This window comes from Drosophila teissieri, chromosome X (assembly GCF_016746235.2).
Source record: "Drosophila teissieri strain GT53w chromosome X, Prin_Dtei_1.1, whole genome shotgun sequence".
Classification (NCBI taxonomy): Eukaryota; Metazoa; Arthropoda; class Insecta; order Diptera; family Drosophilidae; genus Drosophila; species Drosophila teissieri.
Genome location: NC_053034.1, coordinates 11,628,732 through 11,653,799, shown reverse-complemented (window position 1 = coordinate 11,653,799; position 25,068 = coordinate 11,628,732). Strand labels below are relative to the sequence as shown.

Genomic DNA, 25,068 nt, shown 5'->3' with positions numbered 1-25,068 from the left:
CAAATAATCAGCAGGGCTGCCAGACTGTTGGACGATTCAAACGTGAGCGCGACACTTCGTTAAGAACGATAAACTAAACTAGAATAGTTAATTAATGCATCAGAGTTTTTATTTTCTTTAAAGACAATAGCTTAGTAAAAGAGTGCATTTTATTGTTAGGTTATATAGTTTTAGAGAAGATAATTAAGTTTGCATTTTACGTTAATGGTTTCATTTTAACATATAATTTGCTTATTAATGTGAATTGCTGAGTTCAACTCATTAAATTTGATTTTATAAATTAATTTTAGTATTTGAAATTATTTTTAATTTAATAAATGAAATATTTTTTAAACAGTACTGATAAAGCTGCCAGATGTTTTTTTTTACCCTAACCAAGCGCTGCCAGACCGCTCGCAGATCAGCCGTTTGTGTGGTACGTTTTAGGCACACGGCATACTTGCTGCCGCTGGTCACACTGGCAGATTACGCGATTATTTTTTTTACGGAAAGTCTGCGTTTTCCGTTCCGGATTCAATTGCCTGGTTTTGCTGTGATAAAACAACCAAACTAAGATGCACAAGGTGATCCGGCAGATGTCCCAGCTGCGCCTGCAGGCGCCACAGGGAGCAGCGCTCCTCAGATCGGGCGAAGCCAGCAGATCAACCGCCATATCACCAGTTTCACCACCTGCCCTCCAGTCGAAATCCCTGCACACGGCCGCTTCCGCCGGAATGCTGTGCGCCAAGTGGAACAAGTACAACTACGGACCCCGTAAGTGGCTGGAGTACAACAAGACCGTGCATCCTCCGCAGGAAACGGACGAGGAGCCCAGAAAGGCTGTAAGATATTTGCATCGTGCCGCAGTTAGCCCAGCTATAATCCACCTGTAATCCACTTCCAGTATGTCTGCCACATGCGCAACAACATCAAATACAGTCCGGACAAGATGTGGTACATCGCTGCCTTCGTTCGCGGAATGTCCGTCGATGAGGCGCTGAAGCAGCTCAACTTTGTGCTCAAAAAGGGCGCCACCGATGTGAAGGAGACCATACTGGAGGCCCAGCAAATGGCCGTGGAGCGGCACAATGTGGAGTACAAGAGCAATCTCTGGATAGGTGAGCAGGGGCACAAGGAACCATTGATTTGGATTGAATTGCACATACACAAGTAGTAGTTTACTTGCTGATGCGCCTTAATCTCTATTATCCAATATATTGGTGATTTCTATCTGTATACTTCTTACCTTCCAGCCGAATCCTTCGTGGGCAAGGGACGCGTCTTCAAGGGCGTGAGGAGGCATGCTCGCGGTCGCTTCGGTAAGGTGGAGTACAAGCACTGCCACTACTTCGTGCGACTGGAGGAGGGTGAGCCGCCGCAGCACTACTACCAGGAGCCGCAGACGCCGGAGCAGCAGTACGAGAGCTGGATGCAGCAAATGCGCAGCCGGAAGATCATCAACTCACTGTAGCCACCTGAAATAGCACTCGCTTGCTACCGATCCGTAAACATCCAGTCCTCCTGCGCCATCGCGTCCTCGCATTAAGCATTTTTTTCAGTTTTTAGAAGATTGTTTAATAAAAAAAGAAACAGACAAAAGAAATATGTGAGAATCTTTCCTTTATTTGGACTTAAAGGAAAAGTTTACTTTGTTTACCTGGTTTAAGTCAAGGAATGTGATACCTACAAGCTTAACGTAAATAAATTGGTGATTAAAAACTAATTCGCTCCAGGCGGCGACTAATAATAATAGCTTGCTATAAGGATGCTCGTAATTTATTTACTACACATTAGTGCGTAGTTACATTTAATTTAATGCAATTCCTGTTTCTTTGAAAGATTCCACACCAGTATTTAGCATTCAAATAGCTTGAAGACATTCGCACAGCATTTTGTAGCCTCTTGTAGCTACTATTCGTTATTTATATCATTATTTTGTGGGTTTGGACTAGATCTTCTTACTCCTTCCTTATTTAATGGGATTTTGCCCTACTCCTGCTCCACGTCCTCTTCATCTTGCAGGGTCTGTGCCAGCAGCTGCTCGATGGGGTCTTCCTTCAGCGACTGGGTGATCTTTTCGAGGGCCAAGGGCTGGCGTTCACGCACCGCCTCGTCCTCCTCCTTGTCCAGTTGCAGGCAGGCCAGTTTGGAGAGCCGCGAGTGTTTGCTGCGTCCGGCATCGCGTCGTCGCTTGCGGGAAGTGGATTTAAGTTTGCCCCCTTCTAGATCCTTACTCTTATCCTTTTTCGCTTTCAAGTCCTTTTTCTTCTTGCCATCCTTGTGATCCCTGAGCAGATGCTTGGAAAGATTCTGTGCGCTGCTGAAGCAGCGGCCGCAGTCCAAGGCCTGGCACTCGAAACGCCTGCCCGAGTGGGCGGTGAGCATGTGCTGGCGGAGATTCCTGAGGTACGAGTAGCTCTTGCCGCAGCCCTCTTCGTTGCAGGTGAACGAGGAGGCGCCCGCATCCTTGTCCGCCGCCTCCTTATGCTTCACCTCGAGGTGACGCTTCAGTTCGCTGGGCTTGTCGAAGGCGCTCTCGCACCGGTCACACTTGTGGCGATTCTTTCCGTGCAATGTGTCGCGGCAATGCTTTGTATACAACGTCCACTTGTCGAACTTTAGCGGGCAACCGGGACACTCGTACAGCTTGCAGCTGGGCTCGTGACTCTGGCACTGCCACTCCTGGTAGAAGCCGCGCGAGCACTTCGAGCAGCTGAAGGGATACTCCAGCGTGTGCTCCCTGATCTCGTGGCGCTTCAGCTTGAGCTTCTGCGAGAAATTGGCACTGCAGTGGCTGCAGGGATAGACGCGTGGGCTTTCGTGGGTCTCGCGCATGTGACGGGTCATATTGCTGACCGAGATGAACATCTTGCTGCATTCCTCCAGCGCGCACTTCACCGTCTTCATGGCCGCCGCATCCGGACGCTCGTGGGTGCTCCGCAGATGCCTCTTCAAGTGCGTTACAATGGAGTACGTCTTGTCGCAGCCCTCGTAGGAGCAGGCGTGCTTCTTCTGCAAAGTGGCGGGGTTACTACTGGCTATACAATTCCCAAACTCTATGTGTTATACTTACAATCCCAGTGTGATGATATTCGTGGCGGTCCAATTGGTCCAGCCGCTTAAAGGTGGCCTTGCATTTGGGCATGCTGCACGTGTACGTGGCCGAGCCGGTGCTGTTCCGGCGTCCCTGGCGCTGCTTGAACTCCTCCAAAGCGGTCTCCATGTCGCTGTCGCTTGCTATTTGCGTTCCAGGCGGCATTTTCGAAGGAATTTTCTGAAAGTTCCAATCTCGTTTCAACGCACAATTGTGACCTAGTGATGACAAATACGGAAGCTGGCGTAACTATCGTACCGGTGAATCAGTGTTGGCAAACGTACCCAATAGTTTTTAGTACATAGTATTTTTCAATTTTAGTACTAATATACATATACATTTTACTTGCTGCTTTAAAAGTTATATACTCAACAAATAAATGATCTTTTTAATAGATTATGATAATTAAGAATGTTACTGACACTATTTGTCAATGGAAAATGAATAATGAAATATTAAAGTTAAGTTTGCTAAATTATAGAAATACATAAGTTTCAAATTTTGCGCGTTTCACAGCTGCCGACGAATTTCTCGATTTCCCAGTCTGGTCACACCACACTGTCGAAAGAAAATTTTTTTCTTGAAAAGGGAAACAAAGCAAAGCAAAAGGCAAAAGGGGAGACAAAGCAGCGAAACGGAGAAAATCAGAGGAGCAGCAAGCAAAGCAGGAAGGGATTGGATTGGATAGCAACTCACCAGCGATCGGCAAGGATCGGGAACAGGATGAACAACGGATTCAGCACCGGCGAGGAGGACAGTCGCGGGCACACGGACCAAACCTGCTGCCTAATCGACGACATGGAGCGGTGTCGCAACCAGGCCGGCTACGCCAGCTACTCCAAGCGCATCCAGAAGACGGTGGCCCAGAAGCGGCTGAAGCTCAGCAGCGATCCCGCCGCGCAGCACATCTACATCTGCGACCACCACAAGGAGCGCATCCAGTCGGTGCGCACCAAGCGGCGTCGCAAGGACAGCGAGGATGACAGCAACGAGACGGATACGGACTTGCACCTGCACGAGTTCCCCGACCTCTACCAGCTGGGCGTGAGCACGCTGCGCCGCTACAAGCGCCACTACAAGGTCCAAGCGCGGCAGGGAATGAAGCGGGCGCAGCTGGCGGATGTAAGTTTGACCTAGTTTACAGATGAGGCGGGCTTTGGGTTGGGGGTGAAATCATGGGGATACATTGGTTTAGTGTGCTGTGTGTTTAAATACATTCAAGTTGTGGTCTCTTTAGTAACACAGCCAGGAAAAGAAATGTGATGATATAGATTTCAAAAGCTTGCGATCAGTGAAATGCCTGAAAAACATTCCCATTGCATCCAAATTAATTTTTGTATCGCCTTATAACTCTTTATTTAGTCTATAAGGTTTTGCAGGCCCTGTTTTAATCAAGATGCATACTTACATTTTTCTCCCGCAGACAATTATGAAACACTTCAAGACAATACCCATCAAGGAGAAGGAGAAGGAGATCATCACGTTCTTTGTGTATATGGTGAAGATGGGCTCGAATAAGCTGGACCAAAAAAACGGCCTTGGCAACGACACCACCTGAAGGCGCGTCGGCGGGCGGAGGGAGGAGGAGGACGCCGACGACGTCTTCTCCTTTTAACGCTGGCCAACTGCCAATCAAAACACACTTCTCACATTGTTGCTGCATTTGCTGGACGTCAGCATTGTTGAACCGAACAAGGATAAACGAAAATACTGATAGTGAAATGCCCTTCTCATCTGTGTGACCCCCAAGAAACCCACTCCTATGCCCATAAACCACCACTGCCCAAACCCTTTCCTCGACTCCCCGGAATACAAGTAAAATTCGAAAGGGAAAACTGCAATGAAAGAATGTAAGGAAAAAGGCAACTGGTGCTCCCAAAACAAAAATAGTATAACGCGAAAGTAAACCTAATTTTAAACAAGAAATTTACAAAACTAATTGTAGCCTTGGTCCGTTGTTAATAGCTCTTTATACACGCACTACATTAAATAAACTATGTAAATTAACAAGAGAATTAACAAAAAACACAACACACTGAATCAAATAGCAACTCGTATCCTTAGGCTTAAAGACATGGCGACGCGAATGTTGTTCATTTAATCGTTTGTATTATAATTCAAGTTAAGTGGGGATGGCTAGACATCAGTAAGCAACAAGACAAGAAAACACCAAGAAACTTTAAACGAATCAAAGCACAATTAGACTTCAATGAAAGCAGCATGAATCGGAAGCCAATATATTCTCGCTGTAAGAGAGTAAACGAAATAACTTGCAATATTTAAACTTAAACATCATGTCATTTGCCCCGGCGGGTTGGAAATATATTTTGAGCTCTAGTTTAAGCCTAACTTAGACGAACATCGGTTCCACAAATCAATTGGAATTCCGCATTAAACGATTTCTGTTAAAGCCTAGACTGATTTTAGCCATACATTTAAGCCTAAATAAAACTTAATAGAAAGCATTTTCTCTTAACTACATGACTATCACATCGGCTAGATGTATTGCCTGGCTTCTTCCTCAGAGTCGCTGTGATCTGGGGGAGAAAAAGTGCGTTATTAATGGTATTCTGCTTTCATCGATTATTTTGATTGTCCACTTACTTTGTTTATTCGGCTGTGGCTTTTTATTCGCCTTGTTTTTGCTGCGACTTGGTTTGCCCTTTCCTGCCTTCGATGTGGATGCTTCCGAGGGTATGGGCAGTTCCTGGGAGTCCTCATCCTGGGGTAGCCAACCACTGGAGTCCATGGGGGCGTCACCTGTTTCCTGGTTGGACGGCTCTTCCTTGACTTCAATCTCCTCGACCTCGGGCTTCTCACTGCTCTCGTTATCCAATTCCATTTTCTCGGTTGGAGGTGGCTGCTGTTCCTGCTTTTGGCAGCACATTAGTTTGTTGAAACTTAGCTTGTGTTGCGTATTTCCAATGAGAGCTACCAGTCCATTGACCAATCGACCGCCCTGCAATCGACGCTCTTCGTCCAGCGACAAGGCTTTGCGTATGAAATCCACTAGGGACTTGCAACGAGTCGCAGCATTGCGGGCACACTGCATGATGGTGCGGACATTTGTGGGTGCAGTGCCTCCGGCATTAAGGCTGCAAAGCTCCTGGTACGAGTTAAAGCTCAGGACAATCACCGAATCGGCAGCGTTCTCCTCCAGCAGCGTGGGATCTACTATTGGCTGCCCACTGCTCTTGTAAATACAGTAGGTTACACTGACGGGATAGTGAAGGAATAGCAGTGGAATGAATTCCCGCTCCTTTTCCGTATAGATGCGCAGCTCATCGTCCGTAAACGTGACATCCGGTCGACGGAAGTGCATCAATGCAGCCAAGGTGGCTATGGTGCTGGCGTCTATAAGAAAGAACAGCAGTTAAATACTTGATATTATTTTTAAAAGCGATCAACCTATGGGCTGTTGATTAACTCAGATGGCATGACATCAAATGATAGCTTTGGCCATTTAAGAGTTAATCAATCACCTTTTATTTAGAGATTTGTGCCTTTACCATACAGATTTCCGTCGTGATTGAGTACATTGACATCGACACGGATGCACCACACATGCTGCTCGGCGGCTACACACAGAGACTCCAGATCAACGCTCCTGGAGCTGCGGAAGGTCCTCTCGAGCAGGGAATTCAGGGTGAGCGAACGCTGGTCATGTGTGGTCTGCACCTCGTCCAGAAAAGCCACACCGCCAAGGCTCACGTTCAGCTGGAGCTTGCCCTCGTTGGGCCGAGACGTGGCCGGGGTGCCCATGTCGCAGGTAACGTGGGTCAGCACCTTCGTGTCGCCCATGGACACAGCCACGGTGCCCCAATCTGCGCCGAAGGTCAGCTCCACATCGCGGCACTCGTTGGAGCGCCGGCCATCGAAGCGCTGGTTTTGCTTCACCGCCAACTGAACGAAGCTACGCTCCGGCTTCGATTTGCCCGGCTCGAAGAAATTCGAGTTCATGAACATCCTGGTTTTCGCTGAGGAGGATCCTTTTGCTTTGTTTTGAATTCGATTAGGACTGAATTTGGCCGGCTTTTAAAAACGTGCAGACTGCGGCCTTGCCACTTTGCTCCGCATATATGCTGCTCCGGAACTAGTTACCTCCGAACTGGAACTATAAAAGTGCGTAATAATTATTTAGCAATTTCATTGTTTTATGCAATTACAGGTCCATTTTATGGGGCACCAGAAGGAGACTTTTAACACCTTTTTGGTAAATGTATTAGCGTGCCAAGGCAAAATGGAACTAGCTTTACAATTTTGCACAAATTAATATTTAAATTGGCTCCCAAACTTAAAAAATCGTTCAATGGCCTTGATAGCTTATTAAACATCTAACGTCTACAATGGTAACTATGAAAGAAACTTTTTATGCACTAAATTTAGTTTACGAAGTCGATATATGTATATGTATTAATACCGGGTATCAGATGGCAACAATTTGTTTATGTACTTTTACTGGTTCGAAAAATATATATATATATTGCCATATCATTTCAGTCGAACTATTTAAATAATACAACATGATCATTTAAACAGTTAAGGTTTTTAAATAACAAACTACAAAATTGATTTTTATAAATATATTTTAAGCCCAGTGATTCGTGACTGGTTCCCAGACAAGAACACATTTCTAAGCCTGAACAGCTCATATACAAAATGATTCCAAAATAATATGAACCACTTAGTTAATAAATTTATCTACTTTACACAGACATTAGAAGCTAATATACCGCCATCTTTATTTTTAAGAAGCAAAAAGAAGTGACTGGTTCGCCAGCCTCAGAACCTGCTACCGGACCAAAAATCGAACTAGAATGCCAGCAGCGTTCGCTTGACAGTTCTTGCAGGTCTGGCAACGCCGTCACTAAGTGTCGTTCTTTTTTGTGCTGGTTTACTACATAAAAGTGCTGCTCGCTCTACGTTTGTGCAATAAATAAATTATTATCATTCCCAACCGGGTGGCCAGAGGAGCCCTCTTCTTGGGCAGAAGGTCGAAACGAAGGATTGCCAACCGATTTCCTGGCTAAAACCAATATCAAACCTAAGAGTTTGGTTCAAAGTGCGTGCGAGTGTGTTGGTGCGTTTCGCTTCGCGTGTGAGTGTGTGTGTGCGTGTGTCGTCGTAGCAGCAGCACCAGTGGAAGAAGAAGCAGCAGCAACAGCAGCAGCAGAAAAGGAGCAGCGGAAGAAGAAGATTGTCCAGGCACATTTGCCGGAACGGGAAAGAACCCGTAACTTGGAAGGGACACAAGGCAAGAGAGACCGTGAGAGGAGAGAGAAATGCAACAACAACCGGAGTCCGGAGGCGAGGAGAGCTGGCTGGAGGAGCAGTGTCACCGAGAAATCCACGGTCAGCACGATGAATACGAACGGGAGTTTGTGCGTCAACGGGACAACAATCTGGGCACTGTTTGGGGAGCATTCCAGGATTCGGCCACCGCCGTTGCACAGCTGTACAGAGGTGAGTTGATTGCGAGGGGGGCTAGGGGATAGATCCCGTTATCCCTTCCAAGGGCGTAGGCTTCCATGCTTTTTTGTTACTGTTCTTTGTGTTTCCATTCCGTCTGACTATCTGCATCTGTGTGTGTGTGTGTAGTCTCTCTTCAAAAATAGTTTTGGGCGAGGTATTAATAGAACAGCCAGGAGAAGAAGAAGAGGAGGTAGCAGCAGCCCGGCTTTCATGAAAATGCAACTTCCCTTCTCGCTCGCTCTTCGATACTACGCATTATCAAAATGCAGAAAGGGCTCCAGTGTTGCTTTTGTTGTTTTTGTTTTGGGTTATAGGCAATGAAGAAGGGGGAGATGCAATAGAACAGGGAGCAAAAGAACGAGAAAACGAGATGGCACGACAAGAGAGATGGCAAGTGCAATGGCTATGGAAAATAGGGAGAGCGAGAGGAAAAAAAAGGGCAGAGGCGTCGCCTTTAAGAATATTCATTGCCCATATTTGTTGTTGCTGCCGACCCTGGTGTTGTTGTTGTTGATATCATTAATCAACATGTGCGTACAGGCTCATCTGTTTGCTGGCATGCGTGTGTGTGAGAGAGTCGAACAGCTGTTTTGCTTTCGTCATTGTTTTCGGCTAGCGAAATACAAAACAAAATGAAGTAGGGAAAATAGGTGTAAGATTAATCTCCCATGCTCTTTGCCTTCTCATTCTTGTTTTTTTTTGTTTGCAAATAATTTCGAGTGCCTATTGCCATCTCTCTTGCACAGCATTCTTCCTCTTCCTCCGGGTCGATAACGGCTCTTCTCGTTCTCTCTGTCTCCCTCTCGTCCTTTTTCGTCCTTTCGTGCAGCAGGTGTGCAAGGAGCAAGGGCCAACCGAGAAAAGAGAATGAGAGATGGGAAAAAACGATCGACAGGTCGGACATGTTTGTTTCTATTGTTTACTTAACACAAAGACTATTACACTATGTCCTTACATCCTGTAGCTTTATATATAAAATAATATCTCAAGGTTATAATTTACCATTTTAGACTCAACTATCGTAATACGATTCAAATACTTGTATTCAAAAGTTGTACAAACAATATCTCGAAGTTCCATTTTGTTAATGTATAAACTTCAATTTTGTAACATAGTTCGCATTACATACATTCTTTATTTTGTAGCACTGCATTTTAATTTTCATAGTAAGGATAATGTAGTTTTAAAGCAGGGCAAATGCACTTTTTACTCTAAATGTTTAGCACACAAAACCATAAAAAAACACTAAAGGATATACAGTTTGAGAAAAACGTACAATAAATAAATGGATTAAAAATGACCCTGAACAATATAATAGCACAACAAATAACATATTTCTTCTTACCTTACAGAGCGCTCATCGAACACATTTTCCTCAGACACAGGCGCCCTTTGGTTGCCCTTCCAGACCGCAGCTGGCACTGTGACAACACTCTACAAAGGTGAGTCCAAGTCATGTCTCCAATTGAATCCTGCCCGACTAATCCGTGTGCTTCGATCTTCTCCAGAATCATGTGATGGTCTCAAACGCACCAGCGACGCTGCCATTCAGTGCGGCTACCAAAGACGCACTCGCGAATTGGCCGATTGGGCGCGGAGCAAAAAACGCCGCATGATACGGCGCGAGGATCTGTTGGCCTATTTGGCCGGAAAGCCCCTACCGCCATCCAACTCAAATCCACATGCCAATCGTCGGTGAGTCGCCGTTGCAATTTCCACTGTGCAAGCCCAATTAAAACTGGTCTCTTACATCTGTTGTTTGCAGCTCACCGAAGCCGGAGCATCACCATCAGAGTGGCAGTGGTGGCTCTGGCCTGGGATTCCACGGCTCTGGACTGGGCCTAACCGGTGGTCCGCCCACAGCTGCCGGCGGTGGACATTTGCTGTCCGCCGGAGCAGCCGGTGGCCGTCAGGAGGGAACGGGCGGAACCGGCGGCGGAATCGGCGATGATTTGCACACCTTCAAGGAGGCCTTGGTTTTGCGTCCACGGTTAGTTGAGGGGTTTATCAAGAATTTTGTCCTCACGGCGACAGCTATTGGAGATTATCCCAGAGAATGTGGATTTCAAGTTCAGTCACTGCACGTTTTTAACAATCCCAAAAGAATTTTCTGAAAACGACGCGAATGAGTGCAACAGGAAACATGAGAATACCTTTTTTGGCATATGCATTGAAAACTGGTTTTTGCGATCTTTCTTTAGAGACTGGCGAAAAAATACATTGTTGCTATTATGTTATCAGAAAAAACAAAATAAAAAGAAAAGCGGATAAGATGGTTGTTCAGTTACTAATGCAACTAATTAAGTGTCAATTAAAAGTGAGCTAATTGAGGTGGACTAATCAATGTTCTTTATGTTTCAGTGGCCCGGAACTATTCGCATTTGTTGCCAACGAAATCGCGCGCCATTGCAAGCGTCCCGGCAGTCCCATCGACGACAAAATGGACATTTGCCACTACAGCAGTAAACGCCAGCGCTTCATGTAATCCACAACCAATTGCGATCCCAGCCCAAAGCCAAGCTCCCGGTCATTAGGACACCAACCAACTCCACCTTCTGGTATCGAAAATGAAAATGAAAAGGAATGACATAAAAAGCACTGCGCGTAAACTGAATGAACGGCCGATATGATGTCGATGGCTTGCGAGAACATAAATTGTACATTTATGTTAAGATTTTCAGTTTAAGAATTGCATACCGTATTTTTCTTACAAAAGCAATCCCTTTTAACCCCACTTTGTGCACATTACATGCAGCAAATGTACGTAAATCACACAAAATCACACATAAATAAGGTTAAGTTATGTTTTAGTTGATAGCACTTAAGTAAAAAGTCATGTCGATTGTAATGACACCAGAAGATGTTTATGTTGATGAAGATAATGCCGATAGTGGGCACAAACTGTTAATCATTGTCATCATGCATTAATGCGAACGAAGTGAAAAGTTTAGGAGTACGATATCTGTTATATGCCAGCTGTGCGTCTGATTTACGATTAAGCGAAGCAGTAATAGTGAATGGTATTGTAAAATGTATAACCCCAAATTTTTTTTTTTTTTTTGCATTTTGCAAACCACAAATGAAGCTGTGTAAATAACAAAAATAAGAGACACCCCAAGAAAATCGCAATAGAAATATAATGTTACATATATACACTATTTGTATATGCTACTTAAAGCCGCCTAACCCGCCTCATTTCATCCATTTTCCGGAACTTGCAGCTCAAGATGCCGCATATACGTGTGGTGTCGTCCCCCGAAACAAATAACAAATTTCCACCAAACGAAATCGAAACTAAAGCGATGAAATTGTACCCATAACTGAAGGCGGAGGAGGAGCTGAAGGGGAACTCTGATCTAACTATGGGTAATGATCGGTTAAAGATTTACTTTTATGTATATACAGTGGACCACCATATCTCAGAGTCTCGATAAGATATGGTTCTATTGGCATGTGAACTGTATTCTCATTTGGTGATTCGATTTATGAATGGTGATTGACTGTATTCCCAATGAGCTGCGGAAATACGAGCCTGCCATTACCTAAAGTTCGATCGGGGGAACCCAAACTAAAACTATGATGTGCAATCATTGGTGATTGTCACTTCAGGCTAGCCAGGTTATACCAGATACCCAACATCTATTTATACAGATAGCTATGTATATGAATAGCATGCGATGATGTAACATTGATCCACGTAGTTCGGCAAATGAAGTTGGAAAGAGAAATCCGGGGGCAAAAAAATTACTAAAGCTAAATATTGAGGAGGCAGGAAGCCGGATAAATTAATTGTGTATCGGCGTGAAGTCAAGCGGCAGTCGAGAGTCGGAAATCGAAGTCCTATGAAAATATTGCGTTGTAATTATATGTACTAAAACCTAAACGATTATTTAAAAAAGAAATCCATAAGGAAATCGAAAAAAAAAGAACATCATTGCAGAAAACAACCTACAAGAAATCTGAAAACAAAATTGTAAGTTAAATAAAAAGTATGAAAAAAACAGAAAAATTCAATACAAATGTGGTTTTTATTAAACAAGGGTTAAATTAACATAAAGATTATATTTATCAGCGAGCTGGAGAATATCCGTAAAAATCTTGTTTTATAACGCCCAAGTCGCTTTACCCATAAAATAGCTTTGGAATTTTACATTGAAATTCATTGCTATTTTTATTTCGTATTTCATTAATATTAATTACATTTTGTATATATCTTGTGTGTATATATATATATAATTTTATTTCCATGTAATTTATGTTTCGTTTGTTGATTTTGTTGACTGCTCAAAGCTGGCGAATATGTTCGTTTCGAAGGTTATCTAAAATTAGCCACGAAAACTAAGCGAAAATATATCCTGTTCGCAGTTCTGGGATGTTACACTGAAAACTCAAAGCGCCATAAACAGCGTGTAAGCCAGAAAAACCAATTTGGAAAATATCAGAAGCTTTTGAAGAATGTGAATTTCAGGAATACAAACTGTCAACCGAATATATAATTTACAATTTAAATTATTGGCTGTTGGATAGTAAAGTCGTAATATTTACTTAAAGCAGAGCCAAGACTTGTGTAGTTTCCCATTAAAAGTAAATAATAAATTAGCTCAAAAAATAACTATCAAGTATAGCAGTTAATTATATCCCCAGAAGACGTGAGCTGGTCTTTTCCACATAGATATTTCTAAATGTAAAGCGATGAAAATGTGTGCCAGTAGCAGCTCTAATCATAAACATTTATGGAACGAATAGAACTCGCTTTTTTTTGTCAAATTTTTTTTCGTTTTTTGTTATCAACAGCAACAGAAACAAGAGAGTGGAGCACAGAGTTTCGTCTAGCATAGTTATAGGATATTGATTTTGGGCGGAGGGAGGGGGGAATCGAGGCTGAAACAACAATTCAGATTTAGCAAGATTTCCTTCTCTACAATAATGTGGTTTATTAATACATATGGATATTTCTTCATATTGTATATTATATATAATTCATTTGATTTACTTAGTTGCTATGCATGTGTGTGCCACTTTAAAACAGAAAAAAATATATATTGCCCTGATCCCGATTGCGTTCCTCTCAAATTATGTGAAACCATAACTAAGCCGGTAAGCTTTCATTTGAAAATAAGGCTAATAAATTTCGATTCATGTGTAGTGTTCCATGTTCGATTAATTCAATTCCGATTTCACACAATGTGATTAAAGCCGAAAACGGGAACAGGTGGATAGATCTGCATAATTTGTATTCTGGTATTTCATATAGGGTAGGGATGTGAAACAAGTGGATCAGGGAGGATTAGGAATAGAGTTAACAATAAATTATATTGGTATGTAGTGCGTCCCATCTCTCATCTGCGGAATGTCCTTTTTACGTGCGTGTGTGTCGTGTGTAAGTACTCAAAAGTTGAATATTTCACTTCAGTTTAGCTGTTGCAGTGTTCGTGTATAACTTGATTTAAACTTAGTTTGCATTTTTAATTGCATTATCTCGACGTTAACAAATTACATTTTAGTATAATTTCCATACAAATTATCGTTACTTTCATTTATACAATTAACAACCAGGCTAAATAGTTCGCTACAAATCCCCGCCCACTGAGAACTTCGCCCACCTTCATCTGACGCCTCCAATTAGAGCGAGACGCAATTACGCAGATAGAGAGGGAGAAAGAGAGAGAAGGTGGGCGAGTGGTGGGCGGGGAAACTAATACACAATTTCAATTGAATTAAAAATCTCTAACTTTAACGCGTGACGCCCTTGCTGAATGTTCTGTTCAATCTTTTGGTCTTATTCAAAACGATAATAATTTGCTTGCAAATGGTGGATAAAAAAAAACACATCTGAAGAGTCTTAAAACATAATGTTCTGGGGGGTAGGAGCGCAGCAGCAGCAGGAACAGGATGATGTCTATCTAGAACTGCACCCAGTTGGCGTTGGCCGAGTTCTGTTGTCCTTGGTTGCCACTGGAAAAGAATAATTTGCATTGTAAAAAAGACTCAATGCTCATTTGAAAATCAAAGCCATTTGGCTGTTTCATTTGTCGATGCACATAGTTGGGTATAGCCCCAGTTACAACTCACCCGGCGGATGCATAGTCGGTCCATTCGGATCCTCCAGCGGCGGGTCTGTGGGCGGGCGAAACGCCGGGACTTTGCCGTACCGTCGTGGCTGCGGCGGCGGCCGGTGGCGGAGCGATCTTTCCAAGGCCACCAGGCGGCGGTGGCAGCACGCCCGAGGAGCCTTTGTTCTTGCCAGTGCGCGAGGATCCCTCGGAGCCATCCTTTTTCTGAAACAAATATCAAAATTCCAAACATTAAGGAAGCTCAATTCAGCGTTTTCTTCATTCCGAAATCATTATCTTGGACCATAACCATAATGATCAAGTTTCAGCTGTTCAGATAAGCTGATTAAGCGAAAAGAGTGGAATGCGCACATCTTCAACCAAGTGGCTCTGAAACAGAGACTTCGTTGCAGAAGCTGATTAGGCACATAGTGTAGAATTTGACCAGATCCCTTATGGAAATGGTTATTTAGCGCTCAAAGACTATGCAGTTGTACCCACCGTTATCCTCATGTTGATCTTGATGGTCTCGCCCTCCTTGAATCCCAGATCCAGCTCCTGCTTGGGCTCCGTCTTCTCCTTCTCGATCTGCTCCTGGTTCTTCACCCACTTGAAGTGATCTTGCAGCGCCACATTCAGATCGAACGAATCGGACCGATCGCCGAATCCGAGGCCAAGGAATGCCGATCGTCCATTATCGTCCTGCACGCGGATGACAAAGTACCGGGAGCTGTCGGATACCGCCTCGATGGCCACGCCGGGATATGTGTCGATGGGGCAGTTGGCGAACAGGGCACCACTGGTCTTGTCCTCCAGCTTCAGGACGACGGCGGTGCCCTTGGCCACCAGTCGCATCCTGCCCGTCCAGGTGGGCTCTTTTAAGTTCCAATCTCCCGCTCTGTGAATAGGCATTTGAAAGAGGAAAATTATTTTAATTAGTTTCATTTTCTTGCGGAAATTGTATGTACTCTGATAAGGAAAGTTAAATATATTTTTTTAGGTCTGAAAATCTTGCAGAAAATGAACGACATGGACTTTATCTGGCTCGTCTAGTCTAAGAATTCTTTCATTTTGATAGTTGTAAGAAGTGAAGCTAACTATATAATCATATAGCTGCTGAAGAAATAGTCGGTATAAGGAGCTCTATATCTTGTAAGATAATTGAGGGACTTACTACGCGATGCCATTCCCATACACAAGCCATAAATTACAATAGAAATAACCGGTGGAATGCAGAATGTGGTTCTTGTTGTGATTAATTCACCAGGCATTCGATCGTTCATAGCCATTTAATTATAGTATACCCCCAATATTTGAGGTATTCCATTTAATTTGTGTTATTTGCTCACCTGAGCGCAGTTAACTGTGAAATAAACAGCAACAAAAGGAAAACAAAGAGAGTGGCTGCAAATAGCAACAATTACACGCACGCCAGCGGAGCTTTTTCGCTGCCCCCCGTTTTTTTCCCTGTGTTTTTCTGCTTTTTTTTTTGGCTCCCTGATACGTGTAAGTGAAAATGTTCAACAATAATTGCACGGAAAAAAATCAATTGGAATTGAACTTCACAGCCTCAGCAGCAGCAACAACAACAAAAAAGTCGTGGTGCCTGTAACCTTGACTAAGAAAGAAAAACATAATTAATGCATTCTCACACCCCGAGTGGATATATACACGTATATATTTAGTTATATGTGCAATGAGTGGGCGTTGAAATGCACGAAAAACTTTCAATTTTGGTGGCAGAAAATCCAAAGCAGGGGGCGAAAAAAAAATAGTCGCCTCTTTTTCCAACCGATTTGTCCACTTACCTATAGCCTCGATTGCTTGCACGAGGCGGTATTTTGTAGATAAACACCTCCGGCTTCACGATCAGCACACTTTCGTACTCCATCTTATTCGAAATTCAACTATTTTTGATTTTGTTTATTATCTAAATTTTGCCAAGTGTTTTTTTTTAAGCTTTAGCAAGTGTGACCGGCGAGCGATAGTCTGCATATACCACGAGACCCTTAAAAATATACCAGCACATAAGTAGTGAGATCATTTTTGAATTTATATTTCAAAATTATTTAATTGAGTAAATGATTAGACATTTGTTTATAGTTTTAAGCCTGAGTTCCTTTCGAAATTACCTTACATAATAGTTTAAATATTTCAGTTACTGGTGTTATTATTATATTTATTTAGTATTTTAACGAAATGCCAGTGTGGCTGTGGCTGCAATTTCTCAATCAAATGGCGATGAACAATCGAGTGCGAATTGTTGTGGTTGGCGATTCGGGTAAATAATGGGCGCCAAAGGCACCCCGTGCCACTAATCCTCTCGAGAATTGCCTCTCCAGGTGTGGGCAAGACCTGCCTGACGCATCTCATCGCCCACAACGAGTCCCTCATCCGTCCCGGCTGGACGGTGGGCTGCAACATCCAGGTGAAGATTCATGAGTTCAAGGAGGGCACCGCTCGCCAGTGTCCCTACTTCGTGGAGCTGTTCGATGTCGGAGGCTCGCTGAGCCATAAGAACACCCGCAGCGTCTTCTACACGGGCATCCATGGCATCATTCTGGTGCACGACCTCACCAACGGCAAGTCGCAGGAGCAGCTGCTCGACTGGCTGTATGAGATCGTTAACAAGGAGGGCAAGGATACGTACAAATCGCGGGGCAGCTCCATGCCACCATCGCCGTCCACCCCACTGAGCAGCTTCTCATCAAACACCTCCGGCACGGACGGCCACATCCGGTTCGACATGGAGGAGTTTCTAGGCGCCACGCAAACGCCCATCCTGGTCATGGGCACCAAGCTTGACCTCATCGACGAGAAGCGGCAGCCCAAGACGGCGGTGAAGAAAGCGGGCGGAATAGGTGCCTCCAAATATTACAAGACAAATGTTTTCTCCTTACATTCATCCATTTTATTATCCACCAGCCGATAAGTGTGGCGCCGAGGAGATTTGGCTGAATTGCCGAGACAACCGCAGTCTGGCCGCTGGAACCACTGATGCCGTGAAACTATCCCGCTTCTTTGACTGTGTTATCGAGAAGCGCGAATCGCTCGGCGGCAGCGGAGGCCACGTATTTGGAATGGGCGGCTTTACCGCCGGCAGTCCACCCGATAGACGGCGTTATGGCCCGACCAGTGCCAAACTGGAACCAAGCGCCGTGCCCCTTCTGGAGACCAACGACCTCAAGTGACTAATGCATTCAATTCAATAGTTCTAAGTCGGTTTGTATATATCGTACGAGAATCATAAAAAACGATTAATTCCATGATCAGACTTGCTCTCGTTAAGCAAATTCCATTCAGTGCAAATTCTTTAGGTGGCCGCCTTGAGCATATCTCGATACCAATCGGGCAGGATTTGGTGTTCCGGGCCGCGCAGCACTTCGTAGTAGGCGCGCTTATCGCGAAAAGTCACCTGAACCACCGCAAACGGATCGTTAATGGTCACTAGGAGCTTCTTAAGATTGCGCAAAAACTGTTCCAGGTACCAAGCCATTGCCGATGGATTCCACGGCTTGTTGCGGGCCAGTGTGCGTACATCGATCTCATCGATCTTCTGCACCATGCCCTTGGCGTCGCGCAGTCCCACGTAAATCGTTTGGATGGCCACCAGGAATGACTGACTCCACCAGTTGGCCGACTTGTACGAATCGAAGCTGCGCATTTGGTGTTTGTTCATATTGAAGGCGCTGGTCTTCAGCTCCACAAAATTCAAGGAGTCGAGCACTTTGGGATCTTTGAAGTCACTACGCATAAAGAATGGAGGGACCAATGATCATTCATATACATACTGAATTGGAAACCAATAAGTGCAATTAAGCCCTGGACCACTCACACTGGCTCCGTGCTGTCCACACAGTCCAGTTCGGCGCCGTAGAGCATCTCAATTCCGGCCAGGTTCACGCGGTACACGCCCATAAACTCCTCCGCCTCGTTAACCGGCACATTGGTGATCGGCTTGCCCTGCGCCTGGGCACTGGTCAGGTACTGCTCAAACTTGAAACCCCAGGAGCACATGTCCAGCTGTTTCTTGCTCATGTTCTCGTTCTCCAGCCGCTGCTCCGGCGTGTCCTCTTTGGCCATATAGATGTTGCCGTTGAGGAGAGTCGCCTTGATGCGGAAAGTGCGATTAGTATCATACTGCAGGCACATTATCTGCCGCAAAATACCACGCAACGTTACAAAGTCGGTGTCCAAGAAGAGATTTCCTGGATTGGAGCTTTGCTGGCGGAGCAGTTCCTTCCGGTGATGCTTGATATAGAGCAGCATATACTCCAAATCCCGTTTGACGTGATCGACGGGCTTGCGGATCACATCCTCTATTCCATCGTTGAGGTCGAGCGGCAGCTCTGGCCACGGTTGGCCAGCCATGTAGCTGGCACCGCTGGCGTCGTCCACATAATCCCGGCTAGCGTTTATGCTGCATACGCCAAGGCATTTCGGGCGGCTCATAGAAGGAAACGGCCTAGTGTACCGCCCGCCCAGCCGGTGCTGCTGCCAGGGCACACTGATGAATCCCGTTTTCTCGGCCATTTCCCTCGCCTACACGGATTTTTTAAATCCAAGCTGAGTATCCGGAGAAGTTGGCTAAAAAGAGGCTAACGCCTTTGGCTTTGGTAGTGGTGAATATCAAGGGAAGGCGATTAATATCGAAAGCTCAAATAATGATAGATTTAATTTTAATGCTGATGAGCCAGCACTTGGTAATTTTAATTTGGAATGATGACAGTACTTTTTTGAGAGTAGAAATCGTGACTCTTCGATTTGTTTTCTAATCTGCTTAAAAACGTCTGTTCACCACGAGGTGTTTACAAATTTAAAACAAACAATTTGTGTGACCTCAAGTCATGGGAATCCAAAAATATACTAAAAAAGTACATATATACTTCTAAAAAATACCAAAATAACACTAACACCTTTAAATCCAAATTCGGGTTTGTTATTTGATTTGTTTTTGTGTTTATTCGAAATAACCAAGCGTGGCGCGCCAATGAAGCATCTCCTGGAGGATCCCTCGGTACTGGCCGACCTGCAGGTGCTGCCGGAGAAGACCGGTTCTGTGCAGGATCGGCAGGAGGCCGCCAAGAATCCTGCAGAGAATTCCGCGCCCGACGGAGGTTTGCCGGGTACTGCAGACGATTTGCTGCGGGAGAAGGATACTCTCGGCCAACTGGCCTGCAGTCTACACAAGCTGTCCAAAAACGATCACATAGTCATCGACCGGTGGGTTTTAATCCCTTTTTGGTTGCTTTTATTAACTTTCTCACTCGTAATCAATTGTAATCCTGTGCAGAAAGCGCAATCAGGTGATTCGCACGGATGCGGTGACGCAGCAGATAACGATTTACCGTTGTCCGGATCCCGCCGGCATGGGGATCAGCCCGCCGATAAAGAAAAATGCTCAGAATCCGCCGCCGAAAGTGGGAAGACCATCGAAAAGAGCCTCTGCGGTTGCCACAGCTCCTGTGGCAAAAAAGCCAGTACTGGCGGAGCAGAAACCTGCTGCCGACACCCATCGTACCAGATCCGGTCGCCAGGTGCGCAGCTCAATGCCACAGCCCGCTCCCGTGACCAGTGGCCCTGCCGTGGAGCCAAGTTCCGCCCGCTTGCTGGAGATGCTGGTGTCCGACTTGCGCGACAAGGACTACCGGGCACCCATGTCAGCGCCCAAAACTACCATTGTCAGCAGCACCGTCAGTACAAGTCAGGAACCGGCCACAACGACCAGCCAACGGGCTGTGCCCAAGAATGCCGTTTGTCCGGGCTGCGGGAAGATCTTTTTGGGACGCCGTCTGCAGCGTCACTTTGTCAAATTCCCAGAGCACATGCCCCGTCCGGGCGAGCAGCCACCACCTGCAGCTGCAGCCACAGCTACAGCACCATCAACAGCTCCTCCTCCGTCCACGCCCTCGCTGTTTGGCATTCTCACCGGCCAACTGCAGCGGCATTCGCATCTCAGCGAGGAACAGCGCTCTGATCTTTTTCTTAACGAACTCAACGACTTTGTGGAGCAACTGCAGCTGCGCAGCCAACGGCTTATACGAAATACCTCTGGATTGCATTTTGTAAATGCACGGATAGCACGAGTTTTGGGCATACCCGAGGGTCAGTATGCCCTGGATATGTCCGCCATGGAATCTCCGCTTGCCCCGATGCCGGAACCGGAGGGAGCCCCCTTGGTTGCCAGCGGCGGTAGCGGAGGAGCCCGCAATCTGGTGGTCTACGCAGAGCTGAGCATGTCGCTGGACGATCCGCTCACTGACGAGGCTGCACAACGTCTTAATCTGTCCGCGGGCGGTCAACTTCACCCGCCTTCCGAGGAGAGTCTGCTGAGGAATGTAAGCGATCTTATGCAGCCGCCAGTGGCAACTGCTCCTCCAACTGTCAACCATGTCTACGATCATGCCAGCGACAATGCCGTGGAGGCCCTGACCATGAAGGAAACGCCCAACACAGAGGCCATTCTCGATCTCAACGTGGACTTCTTCCAGTTCAACCCGAATTAGAAAGACCATGAATTCGAAAGCGTTTATCTAGCCGTGGAGAAGATGAATCCTATCATAGAGTGAAAGGTATTTCAACTATTTACATTGAACATAGAAAAAGTTCTATAATATGAAAGTATTGCATGGAGGAAATCACTGAAAATCTAAATTAACTTTTCTAAGAAGATTACTGATGGATTATGTAAATATAGAAGTAAGGAATGTCTTAGTATTTTGAATTTTCACTAAAGATTATTATTGAAACCGTATTATTGGAAAAGAAACCAAATGAAAAGCCAAATATCTGGCCATTAGTAGGCCAATGTAAATGGATGAGTGGCAAAACAGCCCCTGGTTGATTGCGATTATTTATGAAGTACTTAACTGGCTCACGAAAGATGCCTATTAAATGAATTTAGCCACCCTGAGTTTTGAAATGAATGCGTTATTATTTGCTGGAACATTTGGTGGTGATTAAAAATCTTGGCCAATTTAGTTTAATGTATGCCTTGGTTTCCATCCGTTTTTCATATTTGTGTTTACTACACATTAATTAAATTGATCGCAATTTTAATGGCGTTGAGCTAAATTGTAAACTTCTGTGAAAATATGATTGCTTTTAGTACAAAGCAGCTGCTGAAATCCCTTTTAAAACGTATATAATATTTCTCGAATATCTGTATTGAAGAGCGTGCGTGTATCCATGTTTACTTTCAGGTGTAAAGTTTATTTGCCACGGGGTAATCGTATTTTCTGGCCATCCGCTTGATTTCCAAATTCGTGGATTGCAGCGGGGTGGCGAAAATCAATTTGGCAGTTATCACTGCAAATGGACGACCGTGTTTGCCCTGTTTCAATATGATTAAGCCTGATGACCGCCATGGAATTGCACCTGAAAGTGCTGAAGTGCTGAGTGTTGGCTGGCAGTTAGCAGTGACCTATAAATAGTGCAGATCCGAAAGAGTGCGGACGCAGTGCATCATGAAGACGTTGGCGGAAAGCAGGCGGCGCCACAGTGGCTCCTCGGCGCGCAAACAGGATTCCGAATCGGATGACGATGAGAATTCCATCTGCAGCAGGGCGGCCATTAAGAGGAGTGTGGTTTACTACCTGAAGAACAGCACTCTCCATGGACTAAAGTACTTTGCCGAGGAGAAAATTACCCTTCCGGAACGGTACGTTTTTTGTATATCATTTTCAGTAAGTATAGAGATTATCACCGCGCTATAAATTGTATAGTGTACAATAGGTATGACATTTCACTTATACGTTTTCAGAATATTTTTCGGCCTCGCCTTCGTGCTGGTGGTGATCCTTTCCGGTTTCTTTATATCCAACGTGTACATGAAGTGGAGTGCCTCGCCCATAATCATTTCGACCAGTGCCAAGCAAAAGTTGACCAGCAACATGCCCTTTCCGGCGATCACGATATGCAATCTCAACCAGGCGCTGCTCAGTAAGGTGGATCGCATTGGCCGTTCCAGCTCGAATTTCTCGCTGCTGATGGGTCTGTGCGACCAGGGCGGGGACACGACCATCTCGTACATCGGTACCTGGAAGTACTTCAAGGCTATCCTGGTGGACGTGGCCCAGCCGTGCGAGAAAATGCTCCTGTACTGCAGCTTTGGATCGCGGGAGGAGGACTGCTCCTGGCTCTTCACCTCCATACTGACGGACGATGGGCTGTGCTGCAATTTCAATGCACTGCATCCGTCGTATCTTATTCGGAATTATAGTGACGATGTGCGGTTGGAGACGACGCATCCAAATACCCGCTATGAGCCCATCGACTGGACACCAGAGAAGGGTTATGCTCGCAACCTACCGGAGTTCTACTTTCCGCGCACCTCGGGTGGCACGGGAATCCGCATGGGTCTCACCGTTGTGCTGAACGCCTCCATAGCGGAGTACTACTGCACCAAGTCCATGAGTGTGGGTTTCAAGGTGGGATGGCAAGCATTAAGTAATCTATTTATTGTATGTGTAAATACGCTTTGAAGGTCCTCGTTCACAATCCCGCCGAACTGCCGAAAGTGAGCAACTATGGCTTCGTTGTGACCGCGGGACGCGAGGCACGAATACCCATCGAACCAGTCTATGAGGATGCCCTGCCCTCGATCCGGTCCATCAAGAAATCGGTGCGCCGCTGCCTCTTCTCCGATGAGAATGATTTGGCCTACTACCGCACATATTCGCGCAAGAACTGCGAGCTGGAATGCGAGGCGAAGTTGTTGCTCCGCGAGTGCAGTTGTGTGCAGTACTACCTGCCCCGGATCGATCCGATGGCCAGGGTGTGTGGCCCCAACGATAATCAGTGCACGGATCGGGTGCAAACCGAGATTGAGTCCTCCCTGACGAATCTATCCTGCGAGAGCTGCTGGCCGGGATGCTTTGAGCTCACCTACAAGGCCACACTTTCGACGGCCTCGATCGTTTCGGACCCACGATTTCAGGCCGGCGAGAATCTGCCCGACTATATCTTTCACGGACCATATAGCAACGCCAGCGAGATATCCATCCTGCACTTCTACTACATGACCAACATTTTTCGCAGCACCACCAAGTCCGAGATGTTTGGCTTCACCGAATTCTTGTGTGAGTTTCGTTATGATTAAGATACTTTTCATCAGACTTATAATGTAGCTAATCTATATTGCATTAATCTTTCAACTTACCAGCCAATACGGGCGGTCTCTTGGGACTTTTCATGGGCTTCAGCATTTTCTCGGTGATCGAGATCTTCTTCTACATCACTGTCCGGCCATACTGCGCCTCCCGCACCCTCCGGCAGCGCCACAAACGCCGCCTGGAGCAGCTGCGCTGGCTGACTCCGGTCCGGATGCCCGTCCGTAGAGCTCTGCGCCGCAACCGAGGGGCTCTGCTCCGGAATGCCCCGCCGCCGGCCTACAATGACCTGCAGCAGAGCCGCGGGAAGCTGGACAAGCCGGAGCCGTGCAAGAGGAAACTTTGGCGGACGCTGCAGGTGCGGCCAGTGGATCGGGTGGACGAGGAACTCCCCACCTATTCCTACTTGGACTAAGTTTATGGGTTGAAGCTGTATACACAGGAAAAAAAGCACGCTTTCACTGCATCGAAAACCGAAAAATTAACTTGAAAGCAATGAAACAATAAAAACCTTGTTGAAAACTAAAGAATTCAATGGCACAGCATTTGCAATACTCAAAGTTGGAAATATCTCAATCACCTGGATTTTCTCTCTCTGTAGCTGGGTTTCCCATGTTCTTATTTATTGTTCTTCTTGCATAGTCGAATGTTTATGGCCCAGAAAACAGTACAACAATAAATAAATCCACGGCAAGCCAACAAAATAGAAGGGCAACGAACGCCGAATCCACGGGTAAAATGACCTCAGTTGACACTGAAAGAAAATATATCGCTTTGAAGAAACAATAAAAAGCTTAGTTAATATGGAAGGTTCAAAGAACGACATTTATTTGCCTTGCAATAAAAGAGCTCCAAAAGAAAGCTGAGCTCATGCTGAAAGCACATTTATTACTTAGCCACTTTTTCGCTGCGTGTAGACACGGAAAAAGGGGCTGCGCCGGAAATTCGGACTGCGCCCTCTGCGATTGCGGATATCGGCTAATGGCGCTAATCGCCACGCGACTCCAATTTTAATTGATACCCAACTCAGTTTCTTCCGCTGCCCATACGAAGTAAAACAGAAATATCGCTTGATTATAAAATTTAATACAAAAAAATTACTTAATTAAATTTTATAAATATTTTTACATATATTTATATATATTATTATTGATTTACATGAAAGTTAATCATTTAAAAATCAATTTAAAAACAAATAAATATAATATATCTGTTTCAGACTATTCTGTTGTATATATAATTCACAAAAAATATTTAAATATAATATATAACTTATAGTTGAATATTGTGTGATATACTTTTCAGGGCATTCAGAGTGCGTATTAACCATCGTGTTGCCCTTGTTTTGCTACGGCCGCAT

The 25,068-nt window shown here is 45.2% G+C and overlaps 10 protein-coding genes across 12 annotated transcripts; 6 read left to right on the top strand and 4 right to left on the bottom strand.

The window, feature by feature from the left end:
- Window positions 1-435: 435 nt before the first annotated feature.
- Window positions 436-1,582, top strand: LOC122623683 (39S ribosomal protein L22, mitochondrial). The gene is made up of 3 exons (XM_043802968.1): window positions 436-821; window positions 884-1,097; window positions 1,233-1,582. Exons 1-3 carry the CDS (start codon window positions 555-557, stop codon window positions 1,448-1,450), a joined length of 699 nt encoding a protein of 232 aa, XP_043658903.1. The 5' UTR covers window positions 436-554; the 3' UTR covers window positions 1,451-1,582.
- Window positions 1,583-3,307, bottom strand: LOC122623682 (transcription factor IIIA). Its single transcript, XM_043802967.1, has 2 exons — window positions 3,053-3,307; window positions 1,583-2,991 (listed from the first exon to the last, which is right to left on the bottom strand). Exons 1-2 carry the CDS (start codon window positions 3,236-3,238, stop codon window positions 1,969-1,971), a joined length of 1,209 nt encoding a protein of 402 aa, XP_043658902.1. The 5' UTR covers window positions 3,239-3,307; the 3' UTR covers window positions 1,583-1,968.
- A 318-nt stretch (window positions 3,308-3,625) lies between these two features.
- Window positions 3,626-5,049, top strand: LOC122623401 (histone deacetylase complex subunit SAP30 homolog). Its single transcript, XM_043802546.1, has 2 exons — window positions 3,626-4,195; window positions 4,497-5,049. The coding sequence occupies exons 1-2, from the start codon at window positions 3,797-3,799 to the stop codon at window positions 4,629-4,631; spliced, it is 534 nt and encodes a 177-aa protein (XP_043658481.1). The 5' UTR covers window positions 3,626-3,796; the 3' UTR covers window positions 4,632-5,049.
- Window positions 5,050-5,368: 319 nt separating this feature from the next.
- LOC122623400 (exosome complex component RRP45) lies at window positions 5,369-7,150 on the bottom strand. The gene is made up of 3 exons (XM_043802545.1): window positions 6,583-7,150; window positions 5,678-6,427; window positions 5,369-5,610 (listed from the first exon to the last, which is right to left on the bottom strand). The coding sequence occupies exons 1-3, from the start codon at window positions 7,037-7,039 to the stop codon at window positions 5,570-5,572; spliced, it is 1,248 nt and encodes a 415-aa protein (XP_043658480.1). The 5' UTR covers window positions 7,040-7,150; the 3' UTR covers window positions 5,369-5,569.
- A 779-nt stretch (window positions 7,151-7,929) lies between these two features.
- Window positions 7,930-11,722, top strand: LOC122623128 (UPF0472 protein C16orf72 homolog). Its single transcript, XM_043802093.1, has 5 exons — window positions 7,930-8,536; window positions 9,898-9,987; window positions 10,054-10,240; window positions 10,311-10,535; window positions 10,907-11,722. Exons 1-5 carry the CDS (start codon window positions 8,356-8,358, stop codon window positions 11,028-11,030), a joined length of 807 nt encoding a protein of 268 aa, XP_043658028.1. The 5' UTR covers window positions 7,930-8,355; the 3' UTR covers window positions 11,031-11,722.
- A 1,732-nt stretch (window positions 11,723-13,454) lies between these two features.
- LOC122623129 (NECAP-like protein CG9132) lies at window positions 13,455-16,597 on the bottom strand. The gene is made up of 4 exons (XM_043802094.1): window positions 16,407-16,597; window positions 15,100-15,496; window positions 14,618-14,823; window positions 13,455-14,500 (listed from the first exon to the last, which is right to left on the bottom strand). The coding sequence occupies exons 1-4, from the start codon at window positions 16,487-16,489 to the stop codon at window positions 14,449-14,451; spliced, it is 738 nt and encodes a 245-aa protein (XP_043658029.1). The 5' UTR covers window positions 16,490-16,597; the 3' UTR covers window positions 13,455-14,448.
- Window positions 16,598-16,767: 170 nt separating this feature from the next.
- Window positions 16,768-17,872, top strand: LOC122623127 (rab-like protein 3). The gene is made up of 3 exons (XM_043802092.1): window positions 16,768-16,879; window positions 16,941-17,459; window positions 17,524-17,872. The coding sequence occupies exons 1-3, from the start codon at window positions 16,798-16,800 to the stop codon at window positions 17,787-17,789; spliced, it is 867 nt and encodes a 288-aa protein (XP_043658027.1). The 5' UTR covers window positions 16,768-16,797; the 3' UTR covers window positions 17,790-17,872.
- On the bottom strand, window positions 17,803-19,220 carry LOC122623126 (decapping nuclease DXO homolog). 2 transcript variants are annotated; one of them, XM_043802089.1, is made up of 3 exons: window positions 18,768-18,907; window positions 18,434-18,708; window positions 17,803-18,344 (listed from the first exon to the last, which is right to left on the bottom strand). In XM_043802089.1, exons 2-3 carry the CDS (start codon window positions 18,679-18,681, stop codon window positions 17,912-17,914), a joined length of 681 nt encoding a protein of 226 aa, XP_043658024.1. In that variant the 5' UTR covers window positions 18,682-18,708; window positions 18,768-18,907; the 3' UTR covers window positions 17,803-17,911. The 2 variants fall into 2 exon arrangements, with proteins under 2 accessions (XP_043658024.1, XP_043658023.1); XM_043802088.1 differs by having other exon boundaries at window positions 18,434-19,220.
- A 301-nt stretch (window positions 19,221-19,521) lies between these two features.
- LOC122623572 lies at window positions 19,522-21,925 on the top strand. Of its 2 annotated transcripts, XR_006326411.1 has the most exons (3): window positions 19,522-19,821; window positions 19,892-21,170; window positions 21,801-21,925. XR_006326411.1 is itself a non-coding variant. In XM_043802799.1 (2 exons), exons 1-2 carry the CDS (start codon window positions 19,589-19,591, stop codon window positions 21,102-21,104), a joined length of 1,446 nt encoding a protein of 481 aa, XP_043658734.1. In that variant the 5' UTR covers window positions 19,522-19,588; the 3' UTR covers window positions 21,105-21,520. The 2 variants fall into 2 exon arrangements, 1 of the variants encoding a protein (XP_043658734.1); XM_043802799.1 differs by lacking the exon at window positions 21,801-21,925 and having other exon boundaries at window positions 19,892-21,520.
- Window positions 21,926-22,037: 112 nt separating this feature from the next.
- On the top strand, window positions 22,038-24,194 carry LOC122623571 (pickpocket protein 28). Its single transcript, XM_043802797.1, has 4 exons — window positions 22,038-22,258; window positions 22,361-23,027; window positions 23,084-23,678; window positions 23,762-24,194. The coding sequence occupies exons 1-4, from the start codon at window positions 22,065-22,067 to the stop codon at window positions 24,121-24,123; spliced, it is 1,818 nt and encodes a 605-aa protein (XP_043658732.1). The 5' UTR covers window positions 22,038-22,064; the 3' UTR covers window positions 24,124-24,194.
- Window positions 24,195-25,068: the final 874 nt, after the last annotated feature.